Genomic DNA, 21,842 nt, shown 5'->3' on the forward strand with positions numbered 1-21,842 from the left:
AAGATGATGCAACATTGCAGATCAAATTTGGCAGGCCAAAAAAAAGGGGTCACCTTGAGAGTAAAGTCTTCTTGCTCAGTGCCCAAGAAATCAACAGTAAACTTTGATGCAAAATATTATCTACATGATTGTTCTGTGCTCTCACGAATTTAGGGTAAACAGGTTGGTTATTTCATTCCTCAGTCACAAGGTCTAGTGACCACTTGGCCCTGAAGAATTAATTTGAAAGATCAAAATATATGAGTCTACATATGCGCTTCACTGCCTCTTAAGGCCAGACACTGCACCTTACAGTTGACAAAATGCTTCACAAGTATTTGTTAGTTTTAATTGGTTACAACTTGGAGGTATACATATTAACAATTGAAATAGAGTCTTTTCCAGGTGATGTTGCCACCGGTTGCCATGGAAACATCCAAGATGGCCGCCGCAAGCCTGAAAAAGATGGAAATTAGATTCAGTTTTTCTCTAAGACCAATAAAGATATTTATAAAATTTCAGTTGTATAACAAAGCTTGTATGGTGTTGGGTGCAATGACAGAAAGAAAAATTAAAAAAAGACTGGCATATATTTTTAAAATATTTTTTCAAAATTTCCCATTTTTTAGGTTGATTTTTACCCATAATTTATTTTTTAAAATCAAAATGGCCAACAAATTTCAAAAAGTCTCTCTGTTATTGCGTAAAGTAATCCTCTGCCTATATGTACACTAAATTTCATCCAAATCGGGCCAATAACGGTTGAGATCTATGTTCACTAAGATCCAAAATGACGTTAATGGAGAAAATGAGGAAATAAGTTTGTATATGGTTTTCTTCCTTCAGCACCTATTAAACAGTTACAAGATCTTAGTTTACTGATGGGATGTATTCAAGATACATAAAACAATGCATGTACAAAGAAATAACAGGACTTAAAACTCCCCAGCACCATACAACAAGCCTTCAGCTGCCTCAACATGAACTCGGTCCCTTTTTTTAGCCTCCCACTTTGCACTACGTTCTATCTTAGATGTCTCCTGGCTTTGTTTCCTTGCTTTGAGGGTTCTCACATTATCAAGTCTTTCAATAGAAGCTGCTGTTATTTCATTAGCTTCTATTGCAAGCTTGTTCATTACCTGAGTAATGTGACATGTACCCTCATTGAACGAAGCTATTGCAGACGCCACTGCCCGATGCAACCGCCTTGCACCCAAAAAGACGGTCTTCGGACAACGGGACTAGATCACGGAATGCAAGCATTCATTAGCATTCTGTGTCTTGCCTTTCACCATCCTCTTAAGGAGGTTTTCATCAGACATTCTTTGATACACAGGTACCATCTTTTCTGCAATTTCTGCATCGAGACAATGTCTGATGTTGACAAAACTTCCTTAGTATTTTCAACAACAACCTGTGAAAGAATGTTTTGTTTTTGTTGTAATGTCTTAGGATGGAGACCTTCCATTCCAAAAAACAGACAAAACCTTTTCATTGCAGCATGACCAAGTCCTACCTCTGACAGAGCATAAAAATGTCATTGACCTGAAAGGGATTGGTACCAGATTGATTACCTGACCTTTGTGAAGTGTAATTTTTTGCAACACACATCTGACAGTTTTGACATAACGTTTACAGCAAATCCAAATCTATCAAAATTGTCACTCTTTTCAAACAATAAAAGACCCCTGTTCGTGACATGATAGGCATTCAATCTCTTGAAAAAAAAAATTCATTTGTCTCATGTCAATAGACATCCATTGAGGTTTTGGTTCATCATTGTCAAGCACGGGAGATTTGATATTTTCAGCAGCTTTAAATTTTGATAGTTTTATGTCGCTGCGTGAAGTTGCATTCAATAAAAAAAAATTCTCACCTTCATTGTCTCCAACGGGGATGTTTTCCCCAACGGCGTGGTCCCCGGATGATTCCGATGCATCTAAAACGTCCAAGCTGTCAGAATCTGACACGGGGATGATCGCGCAGTCAACACGGGTCGTAACTCTAACACCGCATTTCGAACGTGCCTGCTTCAACTGACTTGCCCTTCGCCTCCTATTCTAACCATTGGCGTGTTGTGACACGTGTTTTGACCTCATTTTAAAAAAATACAACAATTTTCAGTTAAGAAAATATCAAAAACGATGTTTGCCTGTCAATCTTTCGCAAAGCAGCCGCCATTTTGTATACCTACCGGAAAAGACCGGTGTTTTGTTGCTAAGCCGAATGTTGCATTGTGGGATACGTTTTACTTTATTTGGATCGAACGAATATTCCCGAATGTTGCATTACGGGATATTTCTCCTTAAATGGTAATTTACGTACGAATGACTCGCGGGAAAAACCGACGATAGCCTCACGTGGAATATCTATTTTTAGAATGTTTTTGCACAGAAAGATGGCGGAAACGATCAGCTTTCTATCGATGTATAACATGAAGGGGTTCGTTACAGCTGCGGGGGCGTTGTCATGGGTGAAAGTTCAGGGTTTTCCACATTGATTACGATCATATTTAAAAACAATACCACACATTATGATTTAAATAACGTTTTTTATTCAGTAAATATACACAATATCGTAAAAAACATGTTGCATCACAAAGTACATGTATTATATATGCGAAAAAAATCAAAATCTCGATTTTGACATATTGAAGCAATTATGTTAATTTAAGGTGCCGTGTCTGGCCTTAAACACTGCTTTGTGATGCATCGCATTTGGTAAAGCATGACTTGTGAGTGTGCTTCATGAGAATTGTTAATTTTTAAGAAATGTGGAACAAATGGTAAACATGGAAAGTACATGTGTCAAGCAGCAAGTGTTTCAAAAGGCGTTGTATGCCAAAGGATGCATTGCCACACAGTCAGTCTTCCTGCAACTCCACAGCCTGTTACAGGTCTATAACCACCATGTCCACCACACTAGTTACATCGGACAAGCATAGGGTGTTGAATTTTGAAGTCCACCAGTCTGACAAAAAAAATTCAAGTGGGACCAGTGACATTTCCTTGTGGCCAACCACTTTAACCATTAGACAGATGGCAACTGTGTGTAGCAGATCATTCTTGCAGTTGGGTTAAAAAACAATATTTCTAACCCTGAGTAAGAGTTTAATTGAGGACAGACTTGCACACAAAGAAGATCCTGGCCAAAGGCAACAGATGGTTGCAGTATTTTACTTAGCACAAACACCCTTTACCAAAACATGTTACAAATTTACATATCTCCTAGTCACCAAAAATACAAAAGAGATGTTCATCCACATGCTACAGCAAGCAGTTGATCACACAGACACAAAACTGAAACCCATAATAACACTACGTCCCCTGATTCTGCATGTGCAAATGAGGCAACAGGTAAGCAGGGCTGGCAGCATGAGAATACCATTAAACTGTTACCTACCTGTTGAACCAAAACCTCCAAACCCTGAATGCATTGTTAGAAAATAACATTATTGACTTATCACTTTACATATCAGGAATGCATCCAGGAGTGTTTGCATGTGCCCATGGCAGGAAGAAAGAGGAAATTGGCTTTTCGGTAAATTGTAAATAGCAAATATTGTACTGGAAAGTAACTGTGACTTGTCAAGACTTAAATACTAGCACTAAGAAAAGCAAAGTTGAAATCCCTAAGCACAAAAGAAAACAAAATTTGAAAAAAGTGTCTGATGTTTCTTTCTTTGTTTGGGCAAAATTCAACACCAAGGAAAAATATTTTCCTTTTCTTTAGTGATAGTTTTGTACAGATAACGGTGAAAGGTGGAGAACATCTTATCACTGTGTATGTAATGTCCACAGGAAAATAATCATTGTTTGCGACATTCTTCTAGTTCCAAACATTTGCCCAAATAATCTTAAAATATGTATTCTTTTGTCAAATATTTTTTAGGTGACGAAACATAAGACACAACTATTCAGTGAATGAGCTATGGTGCAGATAGAAGAGGGATTCAAATCGGCACTGACCTCCAAAGCCTGCTGTGCCTGTATTCGTACCACCAAATCCAAAGGAGGAAGTTGTTGTTGGCTTGGCAAAGAGATTGCCACCTTGACCAAAAAATCCTGGCGCTGAAGTTGTAGCTGCTCCAAATCCTGCAGGCTTGCTGCCAAACAGTCCAGTCTAGAAGCAAGAGAGTGAGTGAGTGAGTGAGTGAGTGAGTGAGTGAGTGAGTGAGTGAGTGAGTGAGTGAGTGAGTGAGTGAGTGAGTGAGTATAACACTGCTTTGAACATTATTCCCGTTGTATCATGGCACATCAGCTTAATATGGAGAAAAGCCCTAAGTGATGCAGATCTCTGATGTTAGCACCTTGGCAATACCCATGAACACAGGTTTGGTGGTGACAAACCTAGAAACATAATCATGGAGAACAAGACTTCGAACCCACAATCATAGGTTTCTGGCACGCCCAAGGGATGCAACTCTGCACATCGAATTGTGGCACCTCAGATGACTGGGCCAATCAGGTCGCCGCAACAAAGAAGAAACAATAACCTAAATATGTATCGCAATCTCATTGTTTGAAAAGAGTGGTCAAATCATCCGTTTCAACGTACCGATGGTGCCTGCGTGCCAAAGCCTCCGGTGTTACCAAAGCTGAATGATGTTGCTGGCGCCGTGCTTGTGTTGGCACCAAACAAAGAGGACTGAGTAGTAGCCGTGCCAAACAGAGGCTGTAATTAAATCAAATAAACATCAGTATTACTAGCACCATATGCAAAGAAAGTCAAACTGCATTTTCAAATTGAAGATAAAACAAAAACAGTGTTTCATCCTCCTGAGACACATTGTTTTAGACTCCTCAACATCACAGTCTAACTTTGGGATGTGTGATTTGTCTAAAAGAAAAAACGAAACAGGAATCAAGTTAAATTCTCTTTGTTTAGTCCCCGTAAGTTTATTATTGTGTGTGTGTCGTGTTGTTTAAACCTTTAATCAGCAATATTCCAGCTATTAGGCCGCAGACTGTAAACATGGTAAACAATCAAGACCAGACAATCCAGTGATCAATATTGTGATTAACAAACCACACTGTCAAAGTTCAATGACACACAATGAAATCACGCAAGTCACCAAGTCTGACCACAGATCCATTTGGTTACCTCTTACGACCAGCATAGGTTGTAGGGGCCCTGTTCTGGCCTGGATTTCCCGTGGTTATAGTTCTGGATGCTTACCGTTGGAATGTCTAACACGACACATGTTTTCCCTGTATATCGTAAGCTTAAGGAATTTGAGTTCTGAATACCTTATTCTGTTGGTTTTGTCCAAACAACCCTGCTGCTTGATTGGTATTTCCAAATCCAAAGCCAGAGGTACTGGCAGTTGTGGTGGTACTGGCGCCACCAAACAGAGGCTTGTTCTGACCGAACATTCCACCACTAGCCTGAGGGTTGGTCTGGCCAAACAAGCCAGTGCTTGCTGTAGATGTGCTTGTACCAAAGCCTGAAACATCAAATGTTGACCTGGTGTTAGGGCATTCACAGAGCTGGGAGCAACTGACAAATATAATCAGTGTCACTGAGGGGTCAAGCAAATAATAAGAGATAAACAAATTCAAAAATGGTCACATTTTCAACTACCAAGAGTGCAGTTCAGTTGCATCTTGATTGAACCATTTTATACCCACATTGACTGTTACTTGTCATGCATTGCACATACATAGGCTAACATGGATAAACCACTGGTTGCATTCTGGCCTGTGTTTTGGTATTTCTTTTCCACTACCTTCAATCTTGTACTTTTCATTGTTTGTAATAGTTGTCAAAAATCCCAGTTTCATAAAAGCATGCAATCATTGCAACATAGGCATTAACAACATGTTCTTCAAGCGTTATTCACATCATAATCATCGATCAACAAAATAGGGATACAATGACATGCATCAAAGAAGCCAGAGAGCCAGAGCATCCGATCCTGTTAGTCGCCTCGTACGACAAGCATGGGATGCTGAAGACCTATTCTAACCCAGATCTTCAAGGGTCTTGATTTTAATGTCATTTACTGGATGGATATCCCATGAAAACACATACATGTTGACAAACTGTAACAAGGTGTTGTTTAACAGAAATGCTGTGCTCTTTAAAATTCTTTATACTCATTCATTCAACTTTCCCCCAGTGTGTATCCCTGTACTCATAGTTCACTGCAACAATCTTAATGCATATTCTTTCAAGACAAACAATTTACTACAACACTGACCATACCATACCAGTGATGAGGAAAATCACAAAACAATGGTCTTTAACAAGTAACAGTTCCTGGATTAAAAACAAGACAAGGGAACAGAATCGTTTACATTTTACAGCACTACAATGTTTTAATTTCAGGCTGAGAAATAATGTGTGGCCTACTATTCTGACCGGCAAAGCCTGTTGATGCCTGCTGTTGTTGCTGTTGCTGCTGCGGTTGCTGGCCGAAGGAGAAGCCAGTGCTGGACGTTGCCGGAGTAGAACCAAACAAACCACCTCCAGCACCCCCAGTACCCTGCTGCTTGCCTTTCCGATTGGCCTGATAGTCTTCAAGTCTCAGTTCCTGAATCACAGAGTGGTGAAAACATTAACACACTACATCAGAATTGTCCTTTGTAGGATTTGACTGCACAGGTGTGACAATTCAATCACTGTCTTCATTCAACTACCGAAACAGTTTCAAGAGCTTTAAACATGTTAAACACGATGCAAATCGCTACTGGTGCACTACTGGTGCACCTTTATGTTGTGTGAGGAAATGTGAAATTGACACGGGTCATTATTAAGTGCAAGTTTTAGGAGTGAAGTAAAGTAATTATTAAATCTAACAGTACACGAAACTGTTTCAATACTTTACAGGACCCTCATATTTCCTGCAGCGACCCTTGAAATTAATTATTGGAGTCCCTTGACCAGTAGTTTTAAAGGTGGAAGTAAAATCCTGAGTTGTCAAAAGTACCTCAAGACACTTGTTGTCATACTCCTTCATGGCTGTGATGCACTGATGTCTTGTATTGATGCTGGCGGACACCCCATTCTTCATCATTGTATCCTGGCCACTTGGAGGGTTGAACTTGACTGTAGTGCCATTGGCATTGTTAGCAAACCCTGACAAGACAAATGCAATATTGTAATATGGAGCTAAATAGGACTGAAATTTGATTTGTATACTACAGTACAGTTTGATTATCTGGTGTATTATACTTCCCTTAATATTATTTTTCTATTATGATAAATACCCACCACCCATTTGCTGCAATAGCTTTATTTCCAGTATGATTTCAAGAGACAACAAAGACTTCAGCTGTTGCATTTAATCGGTACGATTTTACAGCAAATTACTGTAATTCTAAAGAATTCCAGTGTAAAGAGACACTTGTAAAGTATGCATAGAACTATTATGCATTTTAATAGCAGTAAGTTCTTGCATACGAGGGACAATTATTTCAATATGACACTTTTTCAGTCCAAAAACATTGACGAGTAAACTTTCTCTCCGACAAATAAGCCTTGCAAATATGAAGCGATAGAAACTAACAGTTTTAGTCCACTAGTTCTTAATAAAATGATAACATATAGCAAAACCCTTAAGGGCAAATTTCTACTCGTCCTTATGATACTTAATCATTGTTAATTATTGGGCAGTTTGGCAAGGATTATAGGACTAGTGCCACTTTCAAATGCTAACATGTCCATATATTCATAAAATTCTACTGTACAGATCGTAAGAAGGAATAGGTACTGGCTCATCATGTGATTCAACACTCACCTGCTGCCCCAGCCTGACCGAACAACATCCCCCCTGTGTTTGCCTGGTTCTGCTGGCCAAACAACCCCCCGGCAGGAGCGGTGGAAGTCCCGAATCCTGACAAGGCAAATGGATAATGTCGATAAATTTTAAAAACTTGTTAAGTGAAAACAGAAGCCTCACATTGCAGCAGACAAATTCCAGCCATTGTTCAACCATCATGCATGAAAGGGTCATGTTATTAGAGGCACATTTAAACAAATTTACTTGCCCAGGGTGACACCACATGTTTTGACACTGGTGTTTTGGGCGCATGAAAAGAATTCGTGTTTCTACCAATTGGATACCTACCAACGGATGAGTGGGTTCTTTAGAGTGTGCAGGGTGAATGGTAGACTGCAGTATTTGGGTCCCCACTTCGGATGTTTTTACGTGTTTACAGAAGTTGTCGAATGAAAAACGTTTCACGCATGCGCAGTTCGTTATTTACGGTCGAAGCGAGAGGATTTGTTGGCCGCCATTTTTCTACCGAATGCTGTCTGATGTTCAGTATTTTCTTACACAGACAACACACAGGGGGTACAAGGGGGGTTTGTCCCACCTTGTTGAAATATTAAAGTAAAAATGGGGGGTAAGGGGGGTTACACCCCCCTTTTTTCAAATAAATCGCACGACGGTAAGTTCATTCTGTTATATTTTGTTGGGCGGACAACACAATGGGGTTCAAGGCAGGTATAACCCCACCTTTATGACATTTTTAAAGAAAAATACGGGGGGTAATGGCAATATGGTATAACTTCATTCATGAAAGCATGTGAATTTTCATAGGAAAATGATCATCGATAGATACTTTCTCATTCAAACAAATCATTTGAAACGTTGAATTCGTTTTTACTGTCATATAGATTCTAGGACCTAAGTCTGTGGATCCATCTAGACCTAGTTCAATTTCCTTTTCTGCTTCTTTTTCATCTTTTTCTTAAACGATCATTTTGCTTCCTAAGTTAATAAATGTAAACACGTCCGGTGAACTTAGAAACTGATCAATTGAACAACTGAAATATTTCTTTTCTGATAATGATTTGAACAAAATAATTATCATACATTCCCGCATTCGCCCCATACCTATGCAAAGATGTCTTCACTGTACTCCAAGTCGACTCCGTTTTATTTGTACAAGCCACACTTTATGAATTTACAAGTTATGAGCAAAGTTGCTTTCGTAGTAACGAGTCCATATATGGAAAGTCACATGATCAGACACGTGACGTCTTTCGTCATTTATGTCCCGCCCACAAACAACAAGAAGTTGACAGTACAATAATTCGGCTTCACTTTCTATTGTAAAACTCTCGACCCCCACAGGGGCAGAGTTTAAGACTATACTTTTCACGTCCAGCTCATTTTTGGGGTCCTTATTGCTAAAAAATGCCTCCTAACAGATTTCGGCATGCTTGCGCATGCGCGCTTATATATATGAAGTGGGGACCCAAATACTGCAGTTGACCCCAGGGTGAATGTACTGAACACAGGGGTAGTGACAACACTGTAAAGTCCTGTAAAGATTATTGGTCCATAGGGTGAATAAGAACCTGGTCACAAGCTTGAGATTGGTAACAATCAAGACAGACTAGTTGCTTTATTCCCACGGCTAGTAATGCATATCCACTAGACCAAATGAGCTGCAGACCAGTTTGATATGACCAATGGTGTCTACCGTTGCTGAAGTGATGCAGGACGTTTCCCACTTTAGTGGAACCAGGGTTTTACCCGAAGCACAAATGTGCGTTCAGAATGCACAAATGCATAGAATGGACGCAGAAAAAATAAATACTGCATCCCACGGGACACACAATAAATATTCATTGTACCTACAGCCCATCAAGACCAGTTATGGGTGTCTATTAGTTCATCCATCAATCATGACCACTGTCCACATGATCATTGATTCATTGCAGGCTCTAAGTAATGATCTGAACATACTGTACACTACACCATTACATTACCTGACCGGACCCCCATATTGCCCACAGGGACCCTTACAATTAGTTATTGGGGGTACCTTGTACCCCTACTTTTGTATGTCATGGTAAAAGCCTTTGGAACCCATGGATATGACCGATAAAATGCCATTGATTATACTCTGAGCATTCTAGGTTGATAACCTAGGACTAGAACCATGATACACCTTCAGGTACATTAGCTGAAGACTCCACATTCAAAAGCATCACTTAGCGATAGAAACAATGATTCTCTCTTACCACCAAATCCTGGAGTCTTTGCTCCAAAAGCTGACGTGGTTGACTGTGGTGTTGAGAACAGCCCACCTGCTGACTGAGTCTGTGTCTGTCCAAACAACCCTCCAGCCCCTCCACTTGATGTGCTGGGAGTGTTGCCAAAATCTGAAGAAAACAATGTCCCTTGGATAATGCTTATCACGAAATTAGTAAGTAATATGAAACTCGGTTCTGAATGACCAAAATATATCATTAACCATTACAAATATACATGAAAGAAAATATATCTCTTCTTAAAGTGAGTGAGTGAGTGAGTGAGTGAGTGAGTGAGTGAGTGAGTGTTAAATGCCGCTTTGAACACTAAAGCATGATGACATCAAAAGTTTTACTCGGGTACGATTCCTCTGTGCAAAAAGATCTGAAGACACTTCTCCCATAGGCATGATATTAAGTCATGTGACCCTTATGGATGTGTTCTTGAACCATTCAGATGTCAGCCTCTAATACAATTTGGCTTCAAATTTTTCCAACCCCTATACAGAAATTGCAATTTTAGCAAAGGAAACCTGCCACAGAACACAAACATACAGGGATAGTACACCTTTTGGAGTGTAGATACCACTGTGCTCAGAAAAGACAGGATGTGTAAATATCCACAACAATATCAGAGTGCAACTTTTCAGAACTCCTTGATTATATTAGTTTTTGAGATACAGAAATCCATTATGGTTGTCTGAATGCTCCGCTACCACAGAGCAAGAATTTAGAAACATGGGACACTAATTCACTTGACGCAACCTTCTATGACGGACGGGTGGCCCAGTTGTCTAAGGCACCGCGATTCACCTTGTGTCGCTTGGGCACACCAGAAACATATGATTGTGGGTTTAAATCCTGGTTCACCCTGATTATGTTTGTGTTAGGTTTGTTAGCACCATAACTGTGCTCATGGATTTCACTGAAGAGGTAAACATCTTTGATTTGCATCACTTTGGGCTTTCCTCCCACATTAAGCGGACACACCGTGATGTAACTGTCATACTGTTAAAAGCGGCGTTAAACCCAACTCACTCACTCACTAATGCAGAAAGATATCATATTGGAGTGAAAGGTCTGATTTTAATGAAACTGTGATGGCATGCGATGCATGACAAGCATGGGACATTGGGGGCCGATTCTTAAACTGAAATCAGCATTGGGTGCATATCATCATCACTTGCTGGAAAAATACATTCATGTTATCCATTTTTGTAGAATTTCGTAACTTACTGAACCCTGTTGACTGGTTCCCAAATGTGCTTGCATTAGTCTGGCCAAACAAGCCTCCAGTACTTGTGTTGTTGTTTGCACCAAACAAGCCTCCTGTGGCTGGCGTTGTCGAACCAAAGGCTGGCGTTCCAAATCCAGCAGCTCCAGCTGGCTTGTTCCCGAACGAGTTGTTATCTGGAATAGATCATGGAACATCCAGCAGATGAGTGAAAGAGCAAGCAACAACTTATCATCATTTTAGCACATAAGATTGGTTGGTTGGTTTGTTGTTTAACGCCGCATTCAGTAATGTTCCAGCTATAGGACGGTGGTCTGTAAATAATCGAAACTGGACCAGACAATCCAGTGATTAATATCATGAGCATCGATCAACGCAATTGGGTTCGATGACATGCATCAACCAAGTCAGCGAGCCTGACCACCCGATCCCGTTAGTCGCCTTTTACGACAAGCAAAGTCACCTTTTACGGCAAGCATGGGTTGTTGAAGACTTATTCTACCCCGGAATCTTCACGGGTCTTAGCACATAAGAAATATGAAGATGTGGTTTTTAGCCATTGTTAGCAATATTCCTGCAATATCATGGCAGGGGACAACAGAAATAGGTTTCACACATTGTACCCAATTTAACATGATACATGCTTTTATCACCTACACTTCATATTTTCAATTTTCACTCATCAAGAGGTAAGGCTGATTGATCAGCTGCAGTCTGTGCCCAAAACATTTGAGTCTCCTAGCCCCAACATATCTCTTTACATCATTTTCAGTTGATTTTACTGTTATAAGTACTATCATCAGCTGAGCTTACTAGACCAAACAAAATTTTACTAGACACGGGCTTTGGACTAGTGGCTAAAGTCACAGGGTGCAGCATGTCAATGTTGTCGATGACCACTTAGTTAATTGGTCAGGTTATGACAAACAAACATACAGAATCATTCTATCTTTTCAAACAAACTTTAGAAAGAGACTAAGAAAATTCCTTACTTTGTCCAAATGGTGTCGAACTTCCAAATGTGGCTGCAAAAGAATAGAATGACTTATAAATTTAATGTCTTATAAATGACAACATAATTAATGGAACAGGAATACAAATCACATACCAATGGACACTAAATGCAACTTTGTGGGACACATTAAAAAAATAAGACGTTTCACGACTCTATGTATATTTACTGCATGTCTGCTTCTTGCCACACTCAACAATATTCCTGCTATAAGGTGGCGTCCTGTAAATACTTAAATCTAGTCAAGACAATCCAGTGATTGATATTATGAACAACTATGATATGCTAATCAACCAAGATACCTAGCCTGACATCTGATCTACTTAGTCCCCTCTGAGTCTTACAACCAGCATAGGCTGCTGTGACACGGTCTAACATTAACAAGGAGTCCCAAAATAGGTATAATAATTAAACAACATCCAAGTTTTGAAATCATTACATTTGCTTGTTGTTGTATAACATCCCACTCAGCAATATTCCAGCTATAAGACGGCGGTCTGTAAATAATCGAGTCTGGACCAGACAATCCAGTGATTTACATCGATCCACGCAATAGGGATACGATGACATGCATCAACCAAGTCAGCAAGCCTGACCACCCAATCCCGTTAGTTGCCTCTTATGACAAGCATAGTCGCCTTTCTACGACAAGCATGGATTGCTGAAGATCTATTCTACCCCAGATATTCACGGGTCAAATCATTACAATCTATACAGGCATGCAAACAATATTATTGATACGGGAACAGCTTGGGATACTTGTTTCATCATTTTCACTACAGGGTATTTGAACACACCAAGCTGCAAATAGTGTTATCCTCAGTGAATACTCACAAGATGTGCCACCGCCAAATCCAGCTCCAAACCCCATTGGCTTTTGTCCAAACATCACTGTACTACCAACAAAGTGTAATGGTTATTCTGAAAATATAAACAAATATATAAAAAATATGCAAAGATGATCCAAGCCAGGAATCAATAATAATTACACATAATTATCAACGTTTTGGATAACTGTCAGCTTAAATTAACAAATCTGATAAATATTACAGAACATATGGCAATGTATTAAGTCAATCCCATCCTGTTGATCAATAGGGTTGGCATTGGCACAGATCATATTGCAATATATCGCAATATGGAGACCTGTATTGAGATATATTTTGCAATAAGTTTTGGGGCCGAAATTATATATGCTTGTACTGTTCAAATGGTACTTCTTCCTATAATAATCAGGGCGGTCGGGTAGCCTGGTGGTTAAAGCGTTCGCTCGTCACGCCGAAGACCCGGGTTCGATTCCCGACATGGGTACGATGTGTGAAGTCCATATCCCCCACCGTGATATTGCTGGAATATTGCTAAAAGCGGCGTAAAACCATACACACTCACTCACTCACTCCTATAATAATCCAGACTTCAGATTGCGTGATGAATAGCATGAATAAATAAGACTAACTATTACGTCATTAATATCGAATGTTAATGTAAACAGTGTGAAGCGTGTGTTGTTTACATGGTTTAGATAGGAATTCAATCCATCCAAATGCCTCATGATAGCTGATAGTAGATATAATTTATTGAAGTTATATATAAAAAAATTCTTTAACTATTTCATAAAATTTTGATATGCGAGGGTTGTATTGCGATATGGGTATTGCTGACAGCTGTATTGCAATATACTAGTTAAATTGCATACCCCTACTGATGAATGTGGATTGATTCTGGAGTGTATCAGGTTAGGATATTCTGGTAACTCTAGTTAAGAGCAGTGATTGGCCAAGATTTACTTTTTTTACAATAGGTTGAGCCATAACATAAGAATCACATCATGAGGATGCATAGACATGGTTCTCGTCTTCAGAGGTACTCGACAGAAACTGTTGAAAATAAAAGCCAGTAGACTTGTATGCAGCATTTAAGGAGAACCTGATCTAGAGGGTGTGTATTTATACAAAAAGATGCATGTACATTGGGCTACATATATGAGCATGTTATTTGGTTTGAAAATTAATTGTTAAATAGTAAATACTGATATCTGATTGTCTATGCATGAGGTAGTAAAACATAGTTTCACTGACTCAGATTAATAAATAAGTAATGTTTGGTTTGAAAACTTAAGTCTTCATGTATTTTATCACAACCTTTTCTTTCTGTATGACAGTAATAATGACTATAAACAAATGACGGTCATGGCAGTACAAAATTACAGACTAAGACATCTCATTTAAAAATATTTGTTGCATATCATGTATATCATGATGATCATGCCTATTATTACATATTGTTACATACTAACCTATGACTAGAGTACATACATCAGTAGAGATTACTTTATTTTTCAAAGGCTTATCACCATTTGTCAAGAATTCACCAGGTTAGATATATATATATATATAAAAGGCAGTGATAATTCTAGGGCGAGGCCTTGTGCTTTTAGCCCCTAATTTGAAAAAAGCCCACATTTTTAAATACAATGGGGCATTTTAACATTTTGCTGTATGGGCGTACCTCTGTACTATTTGAAATTTTCACATGAAGGGTCCATGTCAGAAAATTCCTAGAGTGAACCCTGAATAAGTATAAGTATGAAAATGACAATATTTTGAATTTAACTTATTTTTTAGATGCAGGTATTGTCTAGATGCTAACGTATTAAGTTGCACACCCACTTGTACTGCTGTTCTTTGAGTTTGCACAAAGTGAATATATCAGCCTGTATGTAGGCGAAAAATATAATAGGCCTATATTCAATACAGCATGGGTATATTTTTTCCATATTGGCATAATAATTGATAATGTTGCACACCCAACAATAGGAGAAAAACTCTGCTCTGATAATTAAAACACTCATATGTGAACATACTTGAATAACATCGTCATGCACCGATAGTGTGTGAAACGTTGGCTACGCCGACTGAGATATGATACTTCGAATGATGTATTTATTTAGCCTGTGTGGTTCTGCATGACCTGTCCACTCCGGCTGAGTCAATATTGAACTGCCTTCGGAAGAAATTGTCGTTGGAAGTCAACATCAGTATCTAAAGCCCCAATTCACTGAATGCGGGGTATAAGTCATAGTCGATCATTGAGTAAACCAGGAAAGGGATCTCGATCGGGTCTCCCCGAGACAGGCTAACTGAAGGCATGCTGATAGATAGGCCTTCAACTCATTTTCTTCTAGAATGACATAATATGTAATGAAATAATACGTACACTGGTTGATACATTAAACATAAAACCACACTGTAACTCTCAAAGACGAAAGTGTCTTGAGTGTAAACAGAAAGTAGACACGAATGTGGAAACGAAATCACACTTCAATTTCAAATAATCACAACGGCACCGACATTTAAAAATCCAAGAAACATGCCATCCCTCACCTTGTGTATGCCTTGATCGTATAATTTTCAGATTGTTTATTTCAAGGGTTTATAAAGAGTTACTATGTTGTCATAATGCAACCCGATTCAGCTGCACAAATCTAGTTCAAGGCAGGCTAACCCACAATGGCGCCTAAAATAAAAATGGCGTCACGCACGTTTGGGGATCCCCAATGGCGTCAGGGTAACCTAAAAATAGATTGACCTAGAATCTACATCCTTACAACTACTTACAAATAATGGCGCAAATGCAGCAGTACCCGTTTGTAATTATTTTAAACCAAAAATGTACTTTCCAGGGCTCAGAAGGGGTGAAATGTTACATAGAAACGTATATGATAATTAGCTGCCAACCTATCTTTTAGATATAGACATATAACATACGCTTTTTATCGTTTCATCACAAACAATATGCCTTGTCCACATGACAACGTTGAGAAATAAACAGCAGTTGGCATCAAGCGAAAGACATGTGTTTATTCAGCGGTAAAATGGAACTGAGACACTGCTTATTTAGGACTGCACAATAACCCATCATCGCGCTAGGAGATTTTATGATTATCCTGTGGTAATGTTGATATAGAGAGCGGGTCAAACCGGCTTCCTGTCAGAACGTCTTTAAAAGGTAAAGTCAAAACGGCCACAGAAAAAGTCAAAATGGCGACAAGCCATAGTCAAAACGGCCCCCCAAAAGTCATAACGGCAACAGGACGTGCACGTCGCTAGTATAATCGCGAAGATCATAAAACCAATATAATCGCGAAGATCATAAAAAAAAAGAAAAAAAAAGAAAAAATTCACCAAAGCGCGACATTTTGACCAATTATTTCATTTTTGACCTATCATAATGTGTAAAAGTGTTAAAATGTCACGCGTTGGTTAATTTGATCAGTTAATGCTTTGTTTTGTAAATATAACGCGACAGTGTCCCTTCTTAGATTCCGTAGGTAGACTGTTCTGATCATCTTCATCACTATGGCCCCTGAACTAAGGTAGGAAGGGGAACTGTTATATCATGAGTGTTGTTGTATTGGTAATGTGTGGATTTTGACAAGCAGGGCTAATTCTAATATTGTTCTAGACATGAGTAGTGCCATTTGTGAAATTGAGACATTGTCACTGTGTCATTAGTGTACTCCTTAAAAGCTATATTGATATACATCATGACATCATAGAAACGTAGGGTTTGAATTATTTGAAGCTCGCAAAAACCGCCCAATGGCGCGAGCATTAACTTGCCATTGATACACGCTTTTATACCTGTAGCCTCTTGGAAACAATACCAAAAACTGGCAGTAACGACCACCATCCTGAGGCACATTCTAATGGTTTCCTGCTGGGCAGCCGCGAAATAAGGTCTTGATGTTTCACGTTATCCTACATGGTTTTGATAAACGAGATATATCTTATCAAAGTAACTATCTTGTAACCTTTCTTAATCCATGTAAACATGTTGTTTTCTTATTATTGTTTACGCTTTTATGAACATCAGAGGTAACCAAGATTTTCGGGCATGAAAACAATTTAGGCGACAGAGAACCGTTTACACATTTATACATGCTATTAGTTGATAGACAAATAGTAGCGAGGAATCCCCCAATGCTAGGGAGACTTGAAGAGAAATGTTTCAGACATTATTTTAAAATTTATACCGCATAAGTAGCTGTATAACATGATATTTACCTTTTCAATACCTAAAAAGTATTTTCTTAGAATCTGATATACAAAAAAATCATTCAATGAACCAGAAAACCCCATATATCAATTAAAACAATACATTTATGAAAATAACAAATTCTCCCTTAGTTATTTTTAGTAACACCTCATGGGAGTGTACATTTAATCATTCTCAAAATTGGATTAATTACAATAGGAAGTTATTAAATAAAAAGTATTCAAAAGTCAGTCGTATATCCATATATCAACATATATTCAACCCAATCATAAATTAATTATACATTTAGGACCATTAAATGTTCATCTTGATCGAAAAACGGAGCTGTCCCCGAGGAACGGCCATCTAGCGGTGGAAATTACAAACAAGGACGAGAACGACGCCTTCTCCGGGATATAAGTCGATGACAGGGTGGAAACGTTCATCAAAATTTGTCAACCGCCGAGAATCCTTCTCCCGATTACAAATACAGTCTAAATGGTAAATTTTGATGAATGTTTTCCTTAATTAATGTTGCCGTGTGTCAACGCCCGTCTGATAGATCGCGTGAAGTCGCTGACACGCCCCCTTTTTGTTGACGTTTATGCATCACTGTTTATTGACAGTATCAGCTGATAATATCATTGTTGTGAAATGTTATGAATGTTGTTTTATTCGTTTTGGTGTTTCCCCCGATAGGTATGAATTACAAATCTTGCTTAGGCTATTTATGGCCTCATTTGTCAACTCATTCAAATGGGAACCAAAACGAACTGGATTTGACAGCTCCAGTACAGTACGACAATTGTCAAAGACCTCATATTGATTTTAACGATTTTCACGTTTTCTGTGACTTGTAAATGACTCTGCTTATACCCGTGACCTAATTATACCCTGTAGATGTTAATATTTAATGGCAGAATTTAATTAGTGTGAAGATATGTCAATACATATCTTCCGATCGCATTTCTGCCTATTTAGAACAGTTTTAATAAATGATTTGTCGTAGTATCAATGCTTCCTCCTTAATGAACAATAACTGAATTTGATATGAATTTATAAACCTAAAGTGGCGTCATCCTAATATTCGTCAAGTTTCTCCAAATAGCAGAAAGCAAGAATGCATAACCTGTTGCTTGTATCCATGCCCAGAGGATTCAAAGACAATGCTTTCGGCAATCAGGGAGATTGCCCTTGACTTTCCTACTTAAATGAAGCGTGTTTCATCACCAAAGATTTATGCAAATCCTTTTAATATGTATCTGATATAGATTTTTGACTGGTTAAATGTCACCATTTTTTGGCTTGAAAATTACATGATGTGATCTGAACCTGCAACCTCACATGTCATGTTTAGTATTGTAACCCACTGTTTTCCACTCAGTCACTGGGACAGGCGATGACATGGGTGTTCATTCTTACATGTCATGACTTCAGTTGTCTGCATGCTGCACATGGGTTTCTCTCCCCCGTTCTACGTATTCGTTTTATACCACGACAACTGTATTGTTTCATATAAGGTATCCCAGTGTTTTTTGTTCTTCCTGGTTAAAGTTAGTAAAAACACTTGCTTTAGGTTTTATGTTTTCAACCCAAACCTCAGAGTCATGTTGTAACTATAACATCCCTAAGTGGTTGGTTATACCTGGTAAGTCACAGATGTGTATAATGCATTATACTTCTGTGGGTATATTAAGCATTTAGTACTTGGTACCCGAGGCAAGAGCGTCCACAAGCCTTTTTATCAGTCATGTTTCCACCCTTTGCCACATCAAGCCCACATTCCTGTGTTAAATAGGATTGGACTATTGCACATATCGATAGTCCAATCAGAGAACGTTTCACAAAATCAACATCCACGACTAGTACACCTTCGTACGAAAGTGATTTGCCACTGCCTGTCTTTGTTGACACAAAAATGTCTTTTTCATCTTTTAAACCCCCCAACGATTGTCTATGTTTTTGTGTCAGGGATGAAATCGGGAATGTTTTCATTATCTGATCGAAAAGGTCATTGTGAAGCTCTTCGAGATAAGAACTGCGATCTGATTGGATATCATGTTTCCGTGACAGACTGAAATGTTTATGTACAACAAATATATTTTTTCAGAATTTAATTGCCCATAATTTAGGGTGCATATAACACACGAGTGCGGATTATACGCGAATAAATAAGTCTTGTGTACATTGATCAATCGGAAGGGGTGCTAATTGGGATTGTTCACTAGCCAAAATATGAGCAATTATCGACGTGGGTGCTTATTAGAGCAGGGCGCTTATTAAGTAGATCATCATATTTGACAAAAGGCATGAAATAGTATATTTATTATATATTTTGATGCTAAAATGCCCCCTTTTAGAAGATTGGTCAACAGCTGGTCAAGTCACATTCTCAGTCACTACAGCGATAGATAGCGTGTGCATAAATAGTTCCTCATTGATACTTAAAGGGCACTGATCTAAAGCAATTCCCTGGGACTGGTTGTTGCCTTTGTTATTGTTTTTTCCCCGTGAGTAGCCGGATGCTATAGCCGAAATCTAGAAAAATTCACGATCTGTGCTGCACCATTCGTAAGCGCATGTGTCGCTTTTAGTGATAGTAATAGGGCATATGGTCACATTGATTAACAAGGTGAAATTCAGTTTAGTCTTGAAAATAATAAGGAAATGTGGGTATCTTTTGGGGTAGAGGTTTAGATAAGTCACTTGCTTGTTTTTTTGCGAATTTTGTTTACACTATTTTGACTTGCAACACAAAGTAAATATTTCACTTGAGCATTGCTTATTTTATCGTGTGTATTATTCTACAAACTGGCTGAAAAGTATGTCCATTTATATCATAATGAATTGTTTGATAGGCATTACTTAGAAGTTGACGGATGACAAGGTAGACACAATTTTATGGATAACAACTTCTTTAATACTGTAAAAAAGCAACGTTTCGGTATGGATCCTTATACCGTTGTCAAGCAAGACTAAGGATCTATATCGCAACGTCGCTTTTTTACAGTATTAAAGAAGTTATTATCCATAAAATTGTGTCTATCTTATATCATTATGATAACAAATTCCAAACATTTTTTTGCTTAATTTCATCACCCAGAGACTGAAAATGTGAAGATTAAAAGAAAGTGAAGGGCTATATCATAATTTCTATATTATTTGGCTTCTAATCCTTGCATAATTAGTCTGTTGTTGATGTTTTTAATCCCTTTTGAACAACTAACAGATGGCACTTGTTGTTACCCTGCCTAGCACTCAACATTAAGGGGCAGACTGACAGACAAATAATCTTGAACGTGACATTGAACCCCTTTTCACTTCACGATATTGATAAAAAACCTTGTAGATTTTCAAGACTTGTGTTTATTGTTGTCTTGCTTGTTTTTATCTGCAGGATGATTCCACAAACAACTTAATGAACGGGTCAGACACGGGTAGCTCTGCGGATTCCACACCAACAAAACATGCTCCATTTTCTCCACGTTATACTGTGCAAGTGACGGACGCTGTGAAAGATGGCGACGCGATACAGTTTACTGTTATGTCATCCAAGTGTGATACGGAGAAGGGCTTCGTTGTGACCAGGGTATACGAGGATATCGAGTGGCTGCATCATTGTGTGTTGACCCAAAATGAAACAGATGGAGTTATTGTGAGTAAAAAAACTGCATTGCAGAATGTTCAGGCCCGAATAAGAACACTTCAAAATTACTGAATCTTTACAATTTGATTTCTTGTTGGTCCAGGACAATATAATTTGTTTTTGAAAAAGGAAATGCTATGTTTGATTGAAAACATGTTTTTTTCACATCTTTTTTTTTTTAAACATTTTTTTTCACGAATGTTTTTTTTACAAAACTACCAAGGGATTTATCAAGGATTCCAAACTATAAATTGCCCTTGACAGACAAACTGGGAAAAAGTTGTAATTTTGTTCAGAATTGGGATATTTTTCAAAGTCCATATTTATTCAAATTCAGGGGTATTATAATTTTTCATTCAGTGTAAAACCATAAAGCTGAGCAAACGTCCTTGTGCTTTAACTATAATAGCTGAGGTCAAAACTTTATGATGCTACACATGGGGATAGAGCAAACTTTATTTCTTAATTTGGATATTTTTACTGACATTTGCATCAATCAGACTGAATATCGGCATATGGGCAGGTCTAGATGAATTCCTGAATGATGAAAACATTTTTCTGTTGTTTACTAATGCCTCTTTGTAATTTGTGAAAAACTTTGTCTGGTCTGATATATATTCCTGTTTTCTCACTCTAAAATATTGCTTTGTGAAGTTACACAGTGTGAAATGTAATATTTAAACTTATCCTATCTCACACAAATCATTTTTTCCTTCTTCTTTCACTTCTATGTGGGAACGTGGGTCCAGTGCACAGGATTATAGTGTTCGACCTATTGGTTTATGTCGCAACCATAGTGATGCTGGGATGTGTTTGGGTGAATTGTTTTTTAAAAGCTGGAAACTTTGTTCAATCATGTTTCCACAAAGGAACGAAAGAAGAAGGAAGAAATGCATAGTGTTAGGTAGGATAAGTATATGTACAATTTATTGTAAAATTTACAA

The 21,842-nt window shown here is 38.3% G+C and overlaps 2 protein-coding genes across 4 annotated transcripts in view; one reads left to right on the top strand and one right to left on the bottom strand.

Annotated features, from left to right (window-relative positions):
• The window catches only part of LOC139450430 (nuclear pore complex protein Nup98-Nup96-like), a 54,360-nt gene extending 38,597 nt beyond the window's left edge, over positions 1-15,763 (bottom strand). The window contains exons 1-12 of one of the 3 annotated variants that reach the window (XM_071232127.1): positions 15,599-15,763; positions 13,050-13,136; positions 12,196-12,228; positions 11,206-11,379; positions 9,961-10,101; positions 7,721-7,816; positions 6,911-7,059; positions 6,343-6,514; positions 5,229-5,425; positions 4,537-4,653; positions 3,948-4,101; positions 3,382-3,405 (exon numbers count right to left, since the gene is read on the bottom strand). In XM_071232127.1, the coding sequence (XP_071088228.1) occupies positions 3,382-3,405; positions 3,948-4,101; positions 4,537-4,653; positions 5,229-5,425; positions 6,343-6,514; positions 6,911-7,059; positions 7,721-7,816; positions 9,961-10,101; positions 11,206-11,379; positions 12,196-12,228; positions 13,050-13,104 (1,312 nt within the window). In that variant the 5' untranslated portion in view covers positions 13,105-13,136; positions 15,599-15,763. Of the gene's footprint in view, positions 1-3,381; positions 3,406-3,947; positions 4,102-4,536; positions 4,654-5,228; positions 5,426-6,333; positions 6,515-6,910; positions 7,060-7,720; positions 7,817-9,960; positions 10,102-11,205; positions 11,380-12,195; positions 12,229-13,049; positions 13,137-15,598 lie in introns of all 3 variants that reach the window. The other 2 variants (XM_071232126.1, XM_071232128.1) reach the window with 2 other exon arrangements.
• A 1,873-nt stretch (positions 15,764-17,636) lies between these two features.
• The window catches only part of LOC139449590 (sorting nexin-32-like), a 29,594-nt gene continuing 25,388 nt past the window's right edge, over positions 17,637-21,842 (top strand). Inside the window, exons 1-2 of the mRNA XM_071231053.1 lie at positions 17,637-17,753; positions 20,650-20,907. Coding sequence (XP_071087154.1) covers positions 17,751-17,753; positions 20,650-20,907 — 261 coding nt within the window. The 5' untranslated portion in view covers positions 17,637-17,750. The remainder of the gene's footprint in view (positions 17,754-20,649; positions 20,908-21,842) is intronic.

Source organism: Haliotis cracherodii, unplaced genomic scaffold (assembly GCF_022045235.1).
Source record: "Haliotis cracherodii isolate W230 unplaced genomic scaffold, xgHalCrac1.p SCAF_8, whole genome shotgun sequence".
Taxonomy (NCBI): Eukaryota; Metazoa; Mollusca; class Gastropoda; order Lepetellida; family Haliotidae; genus Haliotis; species Haliotis cracherodii.